Source organism: Colias philodice, chromosome 1, assembly GCF_061535455.1.
Source record: "Colias philodice isolate Cphi_HAF_F1 chromosome 1, ilColPhil1 Martin Lab GWU primary, whole genome shotgun sequence".
Lineage (NCBI taxonomy): Eukaryota > Metazoa > Arthropoda > Insecta > Lepidoptera > Pieridae > Colias > Colias philodice.
This window is the reverse complement of record NC_143086.1, coordinates 11,133,850-11,150,310: the sequence shown is the minus strand read 5'-3', so window position 1 is coordinate 11,150,310 and position 16,461 is coordinate 11,133,850. Positions and strand designations below refer to the sequence as shown.

The following is a 16,461-nucleotide window of genomic DNA, read 5'->3' as shown; positions in this document are numbered from 1 at the left end:
TCACCATCTATCGGTAAACGTTAGTGCACCATTTGCGTAAAATGGAATTTTCTTTGTTTTACTGAATTTAGGAACTGTCATTCATGCCCATTCATTCCCTTCTGGTTTATTTTCGTCATTTGGTTTGTTCAGTATTTTTTCTTAAACATTCTGATGATATTTCCTAAATTTTATGTAACCGTGAGTTAGATTTAATTAATTAAATTTATGTGACTTATACACATGTGTTCTATATATAATTTTAAAGTTATCAGAAATAAAATTTGTTGTATTAATAAAGAAACTGCGTTTTTAAAAGTTTTATATTTTTCTGGGCCAAAGTCAAGAATGTGTAGACAGTAAGTGGCCTCTTTGTATAAAAATTAGACGTAGAAATATTTTTAAGTTCAAAGGGTCGTATGAAAATGACTCACTTTAGACGTGATATTACGTATAGTGCATTAAACAACGAATTAGTTCCACCATTAGCAGCATCAGCTGAAAATGCAAATGCTTCTCCTACTGTGATATCTCTAGATCCCGAACATGATGACTCCACCAATGTTATAATTCACAAAGTACCACAAACTAAGGGTAAGTTGAACAATAGATCTTTGTCTTTGTTAATACCACACATGGTCATTATTATTTTATATGTTTATTAATATGCATTTATATTTTGATCTATTTTTCATTTGCACAAGTCATGTCTTACATGTATTACATTTACATTGTATATACTTAGTTACAGATTAGTACAGAATACAGATTTAAATTGACCAGTGTAACTTATTTATACCAGCAAAGTCCCATGATATAAATTACATTTATTAATTATGTGTATTTCAATGATTATGTTCTTTTTATATATATGAAAATTACTTTCTTACAGGAGGATGGAATCACATACACAATTTAGACTCCTTTTTTACAAGGATGTACAGATATTATGTACGAGGTGGTTTCTATCCAATGATTATGTCAGATTTCTTTTATTTGATACAGTTTATATTTATTGTATGGTTTTCCACATTTTTGGTATATTGTGTAGATTATCCAAAATTATTTAGGAATGATCCTAATGCAAACAGGAGTGAGAAACTTAGTTTAAGTGACGTCATACTGCCAACTTCAGAGTGTGTAAGCTGTATATCATGGCAGTGGTAAGTTGTAACTTAAATATAATTGCGATGAAGTGAGGATTAGATCAATCCTCTCTAAATCATTATTTGGTACAAAAAATAAGTCTTAAACTGATTGAATGGCCAGGGCTTTCAATTCATCAAAATTTATTCAGAGTGATCTCTTTATATCATGATATATGAATATGAACTCCTTACAATGTTCATTTGAAAGAGCTGTATGCTAATGCCACAAAAATAACAAAAAATGTTCGATGCATTTAAAAAAATTCTGCTAATCAATTTTACTGTTTAAAAGTTTTTAAATATGAATTTTGTTGCAGGTGGTGTCTCATAGTACTGTGTTCTATTATTTGGCTTATGAGGCTTTTTATATCAATGTATCATTTATATTATGCTTACGATACAAAATTATTTTATAATAATGCTTTAAGGATAAATGAGGTAACATATCTAAAATTTTTTGCTCTATCCATGAATTAAATATCCCATTTTCATAGTAACATCAGAATCCTTTTTTACAAGAGATAAATTCCTATGTTCATGAAGTAGGCTGTACTCTATATTTCATGGGAAAGATGTATAATTCATATATAACATATTTTTTTCCATATAAGGAATAGAAGCAATAAGTGTATATGGGCAGTAATTCGAAGTTGAATGTAAAGATCATTTTATTATTAATTTGTTTTAGAATGACTTAGCCTGGGTGAATTGGACTACAATTCAAGATAGAGTGAGGGAAGCACAGTCTGAACACCACATGTGTGTTCACAAACAGGAAATAAATGAGTTGGACATTTACCATAGAATACTCAGGTATAAAAAAGTTTGATACATATCAAAAATTATAGATTAGATGTATAAGCATGTTTGGTGAAATTTTAAAGTTGATGATTTAGATTTACAATAGCAATAACAATCTATTGCTATTGTATATAAAACAATTTATGTTGTTGTTTCATAAATTGTACATGTTTAAAAATAACTTGTACCATTTATTTTCTTTTCTTTTAATTACATATATTGGGCTAGTTGTGCAATTTTATGTGTATTTTTTAAATTGTATTTTATTTTGCTATTTATCTAGTTCCTTTGTTCCAATGTGATGGCTGTTAGCTAATTGATAGAAGTAATTTATTCTGAGATATAAATACAATTAGTGAATTCTATATTGTGCCTTGGCATGTATAATAATTTCAATTTTACCTTAACCACAAACTCAATAGAAGTTATTGTAGTCTTTAACTGGACTTAAAATTTCTTATTTAATATATCTGCTGCTGCTGCAAATGTTGTTTTGATGTATCTTTTTTTGTTCTTCTTTTTGCATGGCAACTGTTTTTTGGTTATGTTGTATATATTGCATGCTTGTGTTGATTTTTTTTCTTTCTAGTTTGTGAAAATGAGGAAAGAATTACTTTTTCGTTTATTATAGATTCATTGTAATGCAAGCTTCATTTGTAATATACATTATTTGGAACACTAATTAAAACAACTATGACATTGGGGCCTTCAAGAAAAGAGCTTATTTGTCCATAAAAGGCCGGCAAAGCACCTGTAACACCTCTAACAAGTGTTTATGGGCGGTGGTAACCACTTAACATCAAGTGGCCCACCTGCTCCTTGGCTTGCTCTGACATAAAAAAAAAACAATTTTGCTCTTTAAGTTTATACCTTCAGTATCAATAAATTTATGATTTCACAACATTACATAGTCTTATTGCATTGTATACTGAGAAATACATTTTGGATTGGTATGACAAAAGTCTCTCATATATTTTAAATTTGGATAATTTATAAAGATCTTTTCGGCTCATTTCTTAAGGATATTTTACAATAATTTATCTGGAAGACAAATAAGCGAAATTATTTTATGATAACATAATAAAATTACAAATGTGTGTGTTCATTTTTTTTGTTTATCTATGTGTAATCACTTTAATGAATTCTTTTAGATTTAATAATTATATGGTGGCAATGGTTAACAAGAATTTATTACCTCTGCAAATACATGTGCCTTGTGTTGGAGATTTCCATTATTTATCAAGAGGTCTTAAGTGGAATTTGGAGTTTCTTTTATTTTGTAAGTTTATACATTTTGTCTTATTATGCTTTCCATGAATAAACCATACCATGCTGATTTAGGTAATCTTAAGAAAAATCTTGGTAAATATTAAGTTGTTACTTGTTAGTATAGGATTTGGAATTTTTTAGCCTTTTTGTTTCTATAATATTTTAAAGTAATCCTACTTACAACACAGAAAAGTTTGTGAGAATAAGACTTATCTTCAACTCGTGATACAATAGTTAAATTCGTACTCATTACCAAGTTCTTCATACTTATTATTTCCATATTGCAGCTAGTCCATGGAGTCCTTGGGAGAACTGCTGGCAGCTACGCTCAAACTACAAGGATCCAACCAAACGTATGATGCTCGCTCGACAGTTGGAAAGGCAGATAATGTTACTGGCGCTGGCTAATCTCGTACTCGCACCGCTGATACAGGCTTGGCAGATATTGTACTTCTTCTTTAATTATGCGGAGGTTTGTTGTTTTAGAAAAATGAATATTATTGAAGTGGCACTTTAGGCGCGTTTGAGAGTTAAATTTCAAGGTCGCGTGAATAAAAACCGTCACATTATGAAGTAAGGTGACGATTTCGGTATCTTTGAATCTTGCCAAAGAAGTTTCACTTCTGACATGTGTGCACGGCACACGCTCTTTTTTTTGTTTCATGTATACTTTACATATTATATAGATTAAAATTAAAATGCTCTCAATATCAATGCGGCTTGTAATTAATATCCTTAATATTAATTCCCACACAATAAATGAAAATTAAATTGTGTCATGTAAAATCAATATTGATCAATTATTTCAGTTAATAAAAAGATCACCAGGATCGCTAGGACTCCGCACATGGTCTCTGTACGCAAGGATAACGTTGCGGCATTTCAACGAATTAGAACACGAACTACGGGACCGGTTGAATCGTGCTCACAAACCTGCTACTAAATATCTGGCCAGTTTTAGTTCACCCATAACCACGGTTATTGCTAAGTGAGTAGACTATTTACTACAGTATAAAACAAAACAGGTCAGGAGTAAGTTTTAAAAGCTAGGTAAGTCGAAAGCAGAAAATAATTTTTGAGGCGTCATTTCGAGTAAGCAAATTTGCGAAGGCAATTCGAACTAATTTTTTAATATTGTTGAGAGAATGTAATTTTGTATGAAGTAGGTATTCAAAGTTTGTGATTAATCTTCAGATTATTTTTCTATGTCTTATTTATGTAAATTACTTGCCTTGTATAATCTGGTGTATGGACAAGGAAATAAAATTTATATAAAAACAATATTGTGCCTTTTTAGGGTGAACATTTTAAAAATATAGATTGTTAAACTTTTTTTTATGCTATTTAAATTAATAGAACTATCCTATTAGTTTTAAAAAGTCCATATTGTTTTTAGGAATATCGTGTTCTTATCGGCGAGTGTTCTGGGTGTGTTGGTGGTGCTCTCGGTGTATGATGAAGATGTCCTGACGGTAGAACATGTGCTCAGTATTATCACTATATTGGGCTGCATACTCGCAGGAGCTAGGTTTGTTGTTCATGTTTTTAGTAGGTTTTTATTTTATCGTCATTTGTAAAGTGGAAATGAGAGCAAAGGAAATATTGTTAATTTTTATATAGGTATCTTTATGTCCCAACTTTTGCTCAAACATATAATATATGGATTAATAAAATCATACATACTCTGTGAAATTTGCGCATTATGCATAATATTACGACGAATAGTCTGTGAAATTTGCACATTATCCTTAATATTATGAGAAATAGAGAGGTAACAGGTGACGTGGACTACTTCCACAGCATAAGTATAAAAAATTGAAATATGCCCAAAAACAGAAACATATTATATATCCATAGCAAAATTATTTTACCTGTAACTTGTTTAAAAATTAAAAAAATTGGTTGTCTGAAAAAGTCGGTGTACTGACGATAGTTGAACGTGACAACGTCCGATTGTGCTTCTTTGTCGCTCTTTCCGCGTTCTCGCTTGCACTTCAAGTCTTACATCGAACGCCTCAGAGCGAGGTAACGCCGCATGAGTCATGTTTTTTCGTGCGTACAGCCGGCTATATCGAATTATAAGACGTTGTCACGTCAAAAACTAAAGAAAGATCTTCCAAAACAGGGCGCTAATAGGTGACGAGGACTTGGGCGGTGGCTGCACGGGCCCGGCGCGAGGCGAGGAACTGTTCGTGCAAGTGCTCGGGCACGTGCACTACTTGCCCGCCGCGTGGCGAGGCCGCGCGCACACCAAGGACGTCGCCGCGCACTTCCAGCAGCTGTTCCAGTTCCGTGCGGTACCGTATCTAGTATATATTTGTTATCGGACCTCAAAAAAAAAGAGGCTCTGAATCAGGGTTGGCACGATTAAATCATTTTGATTTAAATCAACCCATTTTTTCAATAAAAATCAATGATTTCAACAAAAAGGTTTAATTTTACTTTCTTTCACAGAAATCAACATAAAACAGATTAAGATATGTTAATTAAAAACTAGGGTCGTTTAAATCTGAGGGATCAATATCACTATTATAATATTTGAATAAAAAAACTAGTTTTCCAGCCTTTTCGACTCCCAGTCGGTTTCTTAATTTGCTGTGAACAATTCTAAATGTAGAACTAGAAAATACTCTTTCTACAGCAGCTGAAGAAGCTATCGCTCCAAACAATTGCTTCACCACTGGAAAAAGTTTGTTTGACATTCAATAGCACGTTAGACTAAAGGGAAATCCCCGTACTGTCTCTTGAGGCACGCGGCGCGTTCCGTTTCGCACAAAAATACAGTTACTTAAATAATAAAATGAAAAAATCAAAAAAGTAATGATTAATTAGGATTTTTTCAATAAATCGTGCTTTATTCGATTTTTTCAAAAAATCATGATTGCTCATGAATGCTGCCCTGCTCTGCTCTGAATTCGTCTATATTTTAATTTGCGTTTCATCAGAACATGACTGGGTGAGCGGGTATTGAAAAGTTCGTGCCTCCCATGTCGTTACATTAAAATTTCGTTTGGTTCTGTCAATTTGAAGACAGTTTAGGTATTTAATTAAAAAAAAAGTTATTTGCGGCTCCGTCCGCATGGTAAATCAAATCCCATCGGAATGAGATGTTTCACCAGGCTAAAGAACTATACAGGGTATATAGGTTTTCATTCACAAAAAAATTAGTTAAACAATGCGTAAATTTAATAAAAAAGTTTTTCGTATCCAATAAATTTAAACCATTAAAAATTGTAGACATGTGTTATAAAAAGCAAAAAAAACTAAACTATTTTATTCCCTTCAGGCATACATAATCTTCGAGCTACTGAGTCCATTATTATGTCCTCTGGTCTTGTTCTCACTCCGCACTCGAGCGCTTGATATTGTGGACTTCTATAGGAATTTCACCGTCACCGTGCTCGGTATTGGCGATGTGTGCTCTTTCGCTCAGGTAAATTATATATATTATATTATATTATATTATAGGACATTATTACACAAATCGACCTAGTCCCACAGTAAGCTCAATTAAGGCTTGTGTTGTGGGTACTAGGCGACGATAAATATAATATTTAATAAATACAATATATATAGATAACACCCAGACCCAAGAACAAATAATTGAGTTCATCACACAAATATTTGCCCTGACCGGGGATCGAACCCGGGACCGTCGGCTCAGTAGGCAGTTACTTTACCACTGCGCCAACCGCGTCGTCATATAAGTAAAATGTATTTTGTCGGTACATAATGGAAACATTTTATAGTAGATAATGTAGTAATTGGCCATCATGAAGTATATGATATTGATGTTTATTAATTGTGTAAAACTTAAGTTTTAAGTTTTATTTTAATTTTGTTCTACAAAATTCCTATGGTGATATAAATTATTTATTTTAGTTTTAACACCTAAAAGCTTAATCTGTGATATTTATCAAAAACTATATTACCTATGCATACAAAAACGATAACATTAAAAAAATCGCTTCTTTATGTGCATCTTCCTTTACAATCTCTAAAGATTTTATTGATTTTCAGCTTGATATAAGACGTCATGGTCACCCAGATTGGCAGACTCCATTGAAGTACGACAAACTGAAGGGTGAGTATTATTAAAATTAATCAATCCTACTTCCTACTATCCTACTAATATTATAAATGCGAAAGTTTGTGAGGATGGATGTGTGTGTGCATGTTTGTTACTCTTTCACGCACATACTACTAAACCGATTACAATGAAATTTAGCACACATATAGAGGGTAACTTGGATTAACATATAGGATATTTTTTATCCCGGAAATTCCATGGGAACGGGAACTATGCGGGATTTCTTAGAAAACGCGGGCGAAGCCGCGGGCGGAAACCTAGTATTGAATAATGCTGACAATGTAATTTTTTGGTTCTAGCTGATGCCTCTAACTTTGTCCATATCAATAACATAGAATGTCATATAAGTTACCTTACAAATAAATATTTATTATCCAGTGAAAGTCTTTTGAATGTCTCTCTTCCAAAAGAAATTACACTATAGTGTGGAAGTGTCATGTAAATTCGGTTGAACAGTTAAAAAGTTTCCTCTGTCCACAACAAAAGACTAACTGACAAATTTTTTCTCTGTATCTCAAGTTTATTTTCGTATGTAATTTTTACATATTATAAACTAGTGGTCCGCCCCGGCTTCGCCCGTGGTAAATATTTCGCAATAGAGGTATATATAGCCTATGTCCTTTCTTGGGTATCAAAATATCTCCATACCAAATTTCATGCAAATTGGTTCAGTAGTTTAGGCGTGATTGAGTAACAGACAGACAGACAGAGTTACTTTCGCATTTATAATATTATAGTAAGGATTTATTATTTGTTCCCTCTAGCTGGCAACACTCAATACAACCAAGGCGAGGGTGGCAAGACGGAACTGTCATTGGTCGCGTTCTCATGCAGACACCCGGGATGGCAACCCGCTGAACCCGCGCAGAGACAATTCCTACGGTCGCTGAGACAGAGCATGCATCATGCTATACCGAGTAATAATGGATTGGTAAGGATAATATTTTATATTTTTTTTGGGGAAACTTCTTTAGGCGCGTAAAGAGTAAAATTTGAAGGTTGTATCACGTATTTTGGTATCTTTGAATCTTGCTAAAGTTTCACATCTGACACGAGTGCTCGGCACACACGTTCTTTTTGAAGTGAAAACTTGTTTAGCGGCGTTGAGCACTTTTTCTGTAATGGGTATAAAATCTTAAACTCGCGTCAGGACACGTGACCTGATCGTAATCTGTTGTTGGACACTATGAATTATTGTCACAATTACTTATAATAATGTGAAATTTACTAAATTGGATACTTTCCCCTATGATTTATTCTTTATTTTATTAGGTATAGATGAAAAATAAATATGTATACTTTGATTACAGAATAGGACAATGTTGGGATCATACATACAACAGAGTATATTTGGCGTGAACACACCTCTACCAGCTGTTCTCTCCTACTACCAGCAACATAAGACCCAGTATAGATTACCGGTTTGTGTTTTGTTTATTTTTATTTTGCATACTGCTTGGTGAAATACATGTTGATAGCAAAGATTTGCATAAATGGAATGAAGGTAGTGTAAGGATTTTGCCAGGGTCTTTTTAAAAAAAATTCAACCTTACTAAGATTAACATAAAATCAAGTTATTCTTAATGAGGTTGATTTTTTTCTCTATTGATGAGCTAGCATAGGTCGTTACAATTTATTGCCTTTTGTACGTTACATCTTACAGTAATGCTAATCAGCTTCAATTTGCATTAACAATCTTTTTAACACATTGAAAACACTTCAGGAAAATTTTAAGTTCGTTTTTGTGTAAGATTGTTTATGAAGTTTTTTAAAACATCCTGTATACAGGGTGTAATCGTTAAGTGTGCACAGGCGATTATTCCGTAAGTATTGCAGATATCAAAAAATATCAGTTTAAAGTTTTTTAATATCTGCAATACTTACGGAATAATCGCCTGTGCACACTTACCGATTACACCCTGTATAACTACGTATGAATGAATGAATGAATGAAATACTCTTTATTGTACATACACAGTAATAAATTTTGTTACATAGTTTAGAGCTAGCGCGCACGAGCAACTTTGTCTCCGCAACTATTTTGTCTCTCCACCCATGGGCTAGTATGAAAATGCGCGCACGTAGCGACGCAACTCCCCATACAAATTGATGGGAGAGACAAAATAGTTGCGGAGACAAAGTTGCTCGTGCGCGCTAGCTCTAAAATAGCTTATACCTAGTGCACACTAAAAGTTTTGCGTTGCGGGCCACCCATAAATGTTTGAATTTTGAATGTTATATTTTTTTAACATATGAAGTCTCATTAGTTGTAGAAAAAAAAATTGGGCGGGAAGCGCTTGTCAATTGTTTTTTATCTCAAGTTGAAGTTCGTTATCCGTAGCAAAAATGGAACTAGCACGAAACAATTTTAGGGCGGTGATTTTTTTATGATTTTAAAAGTTCGCTTTCTCCGAAAGCTTGCACTGCTCGCCTTTAAAATACTTTTGGGAGGGAAGCACCTTAGTTGAGGACTGTAAGGCATTGATATGCTGAATTTCATCGCGGCCATGTTTCTCTCCATGATGACATTCGTGAAGGTCAACCCTCAACTGCGATCACGGAGGAAAATATGGCTACCGTCAGACGACTAATTTAAGAAAATTGCCATATCACTTATTAGGAGATTCGAGGACATTTGGGGATTGGTATGAGCCAAATTCAGAAAATTTTACATGAACATTTCAAAGTTAGGAAGCTTTGTTGCCAGTGGATTGCTCACAAACTCACTCCAGAACAAAAACGACATCGAGTAGATTGGTGTAAAGAAATGCTATTAAAGTACAATCACGGACATTCTAATGCTGTGTATAATATCGTAACAGGATATGAAACATGAATATATTGTCATATTCCAGAAAGAAATCACCAATATTCTTTGGGGGTGTTTGAAAGTGACAGCAAACCAACAAAATTAAGGCAGGCGAGAAGGGTCGACAAACAAATGATTGCGTTTTTTTTTCTATAAGACGGGTTCTGTCTGCACTATACCACTTGAGCAACAAAATACTGTTAATGCTGAGTCGTACACCACTATTTGTTTGCCCAATGTCTTAGAAAAAATGAGGGAAAAGCGACCTAGAAGTCGCATCTTGTTGCACCATGACTGTGCTTCGGCGCACACCGTGAACAAAACAAAGTCATTTTTGGCTTCTGAAAACATAGAGCACGTGACCCATGCCGCACGCAGTCCTGACCTAGCACCGTGCGATTTCTTCGGTTTCCCAAAAATCTAAGATTCAATGAGTGGTTCGACATTTACGTGGCCAGAAGAGGCCGTGGTTGCTTTCAAACAGCACGCAGAAAACATACCCTCGGACCAATGGTCCTCATGTCTCCAGAAATTGTTTGAACGGATGAAAAAGTGTTTTAAATGTAACGGAGAATACTTTAAAAAGTAGTAAATATAATATTACTCAAATAAATTGTTTTATTTATGAGTTACGCAAAACTTTCAGTGTGGCCCACGTAATAGAGATGTAAAAAGAGCGGCTTTATCGCTCGTGAGCGATTAATCGTAATTTCGTAATTATTGGAGTGCATTCCTAGTAGTCATAATAATTTGTATTAAATTGTATTATTTTTAGTAACATAATTTTTAAGTTATCAATTGTTACTAACAAAATGAGTCCTGATGCTTGAATTAATAAATAAATAAAATAAATAAAAAAAATTGGTTGTCTGTAAAGTCGGTTTACTGACGATAGTTGAACATGACAACGTCCGATTGTGCTTCTTTATCGCTCGTTCCGCGCTCTCGCTTGCACTTCAAGCCTCACATGGAACGCCTCAGAGCGAGGTAACGCCGCATGAGTCATGTTTTTACGTGCGTGCAGCCGGCTCTATCGAATTATAAGACGTTGTCACGCCAATAAAAAAAAATACGTATGTTGCAGGATATGGACGAGACGAGCGACGAGGAGGATGGCACTGCGTCGGTGGCGGGCGCGGGGTCGGCGCTGGGGCTCGAGCCGGGGGCCGAGCCGCCGGACGAGGCGCGAGACATGTCTGTCAGCGCGCTGCACCTGTACGACCTGCACCTGTCGCAGGTGAGCTCCCTGTATATGTTATAATAGGGTGTACACATAGAAAAGCTATCACCACGGCTCGAACGGTGAAGGAAAACATCGTGGGAAAACTGACATGTTGAAGAATAAAAAGTTCTACATCCGCCAATCCGCACTTGGCCAGCGTGGTAGATTATGATATGTTTCCTCATAGAAGGCCCGTGTCCCAGCAGTGGGAACGTATATGGGCTAATGATGATGATAAAAAAGACTCCTTGCATGAAGGAAGAGGAACATCAAGACATGTTAGTCAGCGCGCTGCACCTGTACAACCTGCACCTGTTGCAGGTGAGCTCCCTGTATATGCGAATATGTTTATAATAAAAAAGAAATTACACTCCACGAGGCAAATGGCCGACCCTGGAATTATGTTACTGTTCTCACGGCTACACCTGTCGAAAACGAGAATTCTGTAAATTTTATTATTATGAAAAAGACTCCCTCCCGCTACCACTCCATGGACGATCACCATGATCATCTATGGTGGTCGCGCTGCACTTGTGTAACCAGCATTAGTTATCAAGAAAACACTTGTATATTAGACTATAAGCCTATGTGAAAAACTTTTGAACCACCGGAACGATACAGAGGCTTTAAATAATAGCAATCAGATTTCAGCCCTAAGCCGTCACTTGTAATAGTGTACAGATAGAGGGAGCATATTTAAGTCATATTTTTGTATGGTATTCCATGCCATCGATCGATGCGCGGATAATAATAAAAAAGTACTTATTTGAAGTAGGTACCACACAAAAATGTAAGTTTGTAAAATTTTTTTTTTTTTTTTTAATAGAAGCCATTATCTTCTGATATAAAAGTAATAACTTAGTTCAAAATATAGAACAATGTTAATTAAAATATATATTATATAATTTAAAGTCCATGTAAATAAATTAATTGCAGGGTGGCGGGAACGTGTCCTGCTGCACGAACAACTGCAGCGAGCGGCGGTCGCGCTACGTGAGCGGCGAACAAACTCCTCTACTGCGCCCATAACGATGGTGTTTATCGCCCCTCGATAGACCGGTCTGGGTCTAGCCCTGGGTATAACGTGCCGCTGTCTAGTGTCGGTCAGGAATGTACGGATTGTGGATAAAGCTGTTCACCTGCTGAGAAAGAGATAGAACACATAAAATATAGAACAAGGTAAAGACTTGGGATGGCTTTTTGCAGCAATTTGTTTTATTGTGCCTTATTCGGGACGGTTTGTCAAAGGTGTGCAACGAAATATGTTGAGTAGTGTATGCTCATTGCAATAAAAATATGTAATGGTTACATTTGGTTTGCAATAAATATGTAACTATTACATAAGTACTATCTTTAATGTGTATGTCTTGTGTATACTACGGAAATGAAATGCAATAACTGATAAAATATTTTCGTAGTATGCACTCAGTAATGTGTGGACAGCTTCCAAAACCAAAGTAAAGGTGCCGTAATCTATAATGTGGCAATCATATTTCCAAAAATAATCCGATTTAATTTAGTTTTATTGTAATTTTTATTATTTTTAATTTTTTTTAATTAAGGATCTAAAGATACCATCAACAATGTGTTCATTCATTGTAATTGAAAAAAAAAGTTCAATTAGGTTTAATTGATTTATTATTTTAGAGGATTACTGTTCACAAGTGTCTTGAAAATGACTTGGAAAAATGTAAAGTGCCTAAATATATTTGCAATAGCGGTATGAAATTGGAAATTGATATATAACTTTTATTATATTGTTGGTTAACTCTTGTGAACAGTAATCCTTATTTTTTCTTATAATTTTATATTATTTAAAAGATAAATACACTTATTTCAGATGTTTATTAAAATTATATCAAATATTAGTAAAGTAACCGTCATGAGAAGCTATAAATTTTGTAAACAAGTGTTCAGGAGTTCACAACATTTGGACCAACAAAAAAAATGAATTTGTTTAAGATTTAATAAATTATTAAGTAACAAATATTACAATTAACAAATATACCAATACACATATATATACAAATATAACAAATATACCAATTAACCTAACCAATTACTTCACAATTTAAAACCTACTTCTAATATTAACCTTAAGTTTCCAAAGATTAGCGCGTTTGAACAAACAACTCTTTCTTTTTACTTATTATATATTTTAGATAAATTGTATTACGCACCTTTTGACGTTTTTTTCGTGGCGAATTTATTTCCTTAGATGTACTGGCTACTGGCTCCATTATACGTAATAACAAATAAAATTAACGCAACAATTAAAGTAACAACAATAAAAAAGTGATAACGAAACAATAACAAAATTAACAATAACAACCAGATCCGCGATATATGCAAAGCAATGAAACAAACTCGTACGCATTCGAAACTCGAATGATGCGTTTATTTCAAAATGGCGTCCCGATAGTTCACAATCCCTGCGACGGACGCGTTCCGGTACCAAGAAACACAAACGATAGCGCTTTGCGTCGTTAAAATATGATCCGACTAAATTAAATAGGTTGTTACTTTCATATAACCCGTCTATATTTCATGTCGATTGAATATGGTCAATTTATTATTATCTCGCAGTATAAAATGTTTACTTAGTAAAAGATGTTTGTTTACATAATTTATAGCTTCTCGTGACGGGTACTTTACATATAAAGTTGTATAGTTGGAAATTGAAACTAAAATAAAAGACAAAAAAAAAGGTTTTGGTGTAAGGTTGGTTAGGTGTGAATAGACAGTTAACGTGCGCACTTAAATATATCCAGGGTTTGCCATTCATTGACACATATTTTTATAAAGCTGTACATTCATGGTGTTTACATGGAATAAGAAATACTTGCTCTTTCTAATATAAAAATGTTGTCAATGAAAAGCTCACGAGGGGCTCGTTGTTTATAATTAAATATGTAATGAATGTAACTGACAAATATTTTTTCTGATTTGTTCTTAATAAAAGTGATTCAATTTCTGAATTACCAATTAGGTAATGCAAAATCGAATCGCATATTGCATTACTTAATAATCAGAAACAAAATTAGTCAAACAATAATTACATTAGTTTACCGTATAAATTTAAGTAGTATCACGTCTAAAGCAGTCATTTGTATTAACGCACATAAGTTTTTTTATCATAAAAACGTATAGTGAGTGATTTTGTAAATATTTACGATAATATTTTGTAAAGAATTTTTAAATTTCTAATATCTAAGATACTTTAAAAAATATTTTTAGCCGTTCATCAGCCTTTTTAACGGTTTGTTTTTAATGTAAGTGTGTAAATCGTCTAGTGATTGCTAAGTTGTAAAATTGCATCGAAACGGAAATTTTTGCCGCAAATTTGAAATTCTATTCATCGGTCTACTAATTTACATTATACCGATTTTAATCTCTTATTAAATTGCTCTTTCTGAAATTTAATATTCGCGGAAGCAATAAGCTCTAAGTAAGACTATTAATTAATAATTGTTTTATACACATTATACACGAGTGACGTTGGGTACAAATAAAAGCTACCGTGTACCAAATACCAATGTAACGCAACGCCTTCATATCTTCAAATTAAACAAAATTGCAAAATTAACACGAAAAATCTGAAGTTTAATAAAAAAATGCATTGATATTATCAGATTGTTAAAATAATTAAAATGAAGAAAAATAATAACTGGTCATAAATAAATATACGGTTAGTAATACAATTTTTCAAATGCTCAAGCAATCATGGCTTCTACAGTCATCATAAGTGATATAGCGGTGAAGTCACATGTTGCTTTCTTTAATACATCGAAAGAAAAACTTTCTACAAAATATATGCGGGTCATATATGTCATATAAACAATATTGGATATGGTACTTTTATATAATACCATGTGCACATTTACATGTCAAAAATAAAGTCGTTCATGAATGGCCGCTTTACAACTGTTTTAAGCCTCATAATAATAACAATAGCTTGCAATAATATTACGTAACATAAAAATTATTTACAAAGAACGGTAAAAGGCGTGGAGCGGTAGGTACAGTGTGTAGGTTGACCTTAAATATTTTCGGAAGTAATAATTTATAATTCATGAAAATATATTAGCTCGTTATAATCTCGATTATTGAGGCGAGCGATCTGCTAATATTTTGTCATAATTAATCATTTTGACATTTACAAATTTAAGTATTGCAATAATATCATGTGTGACCGGTTTTAGGGAAATATAATAAAAAATATGCAATTAATTTTAGCTCGCACCTAAATATAGGCCTCAAATATTGCTACTACTTATATTTCAGCACTATATACCACTTACAATATAATAAATAATCAGCAATAATCAGCAATATTATTGGGTTTATTACCCAAAAACCTCAGCAATAGTAAAACTAAAAATACACAATCTTAGTCCATGTACATATATCCAAAAAGTGATCGCGTTGAATTTTAATACTAATAACTCTTTCATATCTGATTATACGTATAAGCATGCGGTATACATTTTATACAAAATAGTAAACCGGTCCTGCACGAAAAAATTTATATCAGCCATAATCAAATTAATTGGAATCGTATTCATTAGTGACAAAACGAAAACCTGCTCTAGCCTTCATAGGATAATTAGGATTATATTTTCTCAATATTTTTAAATTTTTAACACATGGTGACATTTGCAAATTCGTAGTATTTTTATAAAGTTTATTAATATATTTGAAATTTACAGTTTGATCTGAAATATATAACAAGTAGTGAGAGTAGTAATAACAAGTTTTATAAAATAGAGCTACCTCATCGACGTTTTAATCGTCTTCTTTGTTTCAAAATTTATGAACGTCATGTTCATAATAGAATCGATTCATCTATAATTATGATCTAAGAGCAATACATTTTGCAATATAATATATACAATATACATTAAAGTAAAAATAGAAAGAAATGACTAAAGAAACTTCGTATGAAAGTGCGTATAAATAATATGCGAACCTCTTAACACACAGATTTTCACGTTATGATATTTAACAGTTTAGATGTTTTTCAGTCAATAATTTTGTGTATTCCATGCTTATTATGCACCAGTGCTTTTTTGAGATGGATGGATTAAATTATATAAATTGTAATACTAGTACAATCAAAACGAAGAAATTAGAATAATCTGCA

At 33.3% G+C, this 16,461-nt stretch overlaps 1 protein-coding gene and 1 long non-coding RNA gene across 2 annotated transcripts in view; one reads left to right on the top strand and one right to left on the bottom strand.

The window, feature by feature from the left end:
* Positions 1–16,461, bottom strand: part of LOC149491334 (uncharacterized) — a 423,150-nt gene that overhangs the window by 179,553 nt on the left and 227,136 nt on the right. The gene's annotated exons all lie outside the window — the stretch shown is intronic.
* Positions 110–15,622, top strand: Atg9 (autophagy-related protein 9). Its single transcript, XM_089715268.1, has 15 exons — positions 110–573; positions 872–1,142; positions 1,445–1,565; positions 1,816–1,940; positions 3,080–3,207; positions 3,485–3,669; positions 4,007–4,185; positions 4,594–4,725; positions 5,323–5,494; positions 6,484–6,630; positions 7,218–7,281; positions 8,052–8,218; positions 8,598–8,708; positions 11,181–11,333; positions 12,255–15,622. The coding sequence occupies exons 1-15, from the start codon at positions 399–401 to the stop codon at positions 12,345–12,347; spliced, it is 2,223 nt and encodes a 740-aa protein (XP_089571394.1). The 5' UTR covers positions 110–398; the 3' UTR covers positions 12,348–15,622.

Excerpts from the sequence above, each read along its gene's own strand:
- Atg9 (XM_089715268.1), top strand. The coding sequence starts at position 399 with ATGAAAATGACTCACTTTAGACGTGATATTACGTATAGTGCATTAAAC. Across the intron at positions 1,143-1,444 it reads AGCTGTATATCATGGCAGTG|GTGGTGTCTCATAGTACTGT; the intron begins GTAAGTTGTAAC and ends ATTTTGTTGCAG. Across the intron at positions 4,726-5,322 it reads TGCATACTCGCAGGAGCTAG|GGCGCTAATAGGTGACGAGG; the intron begins GTTTGTTGTTCA and ends CTTCCAAAACAG.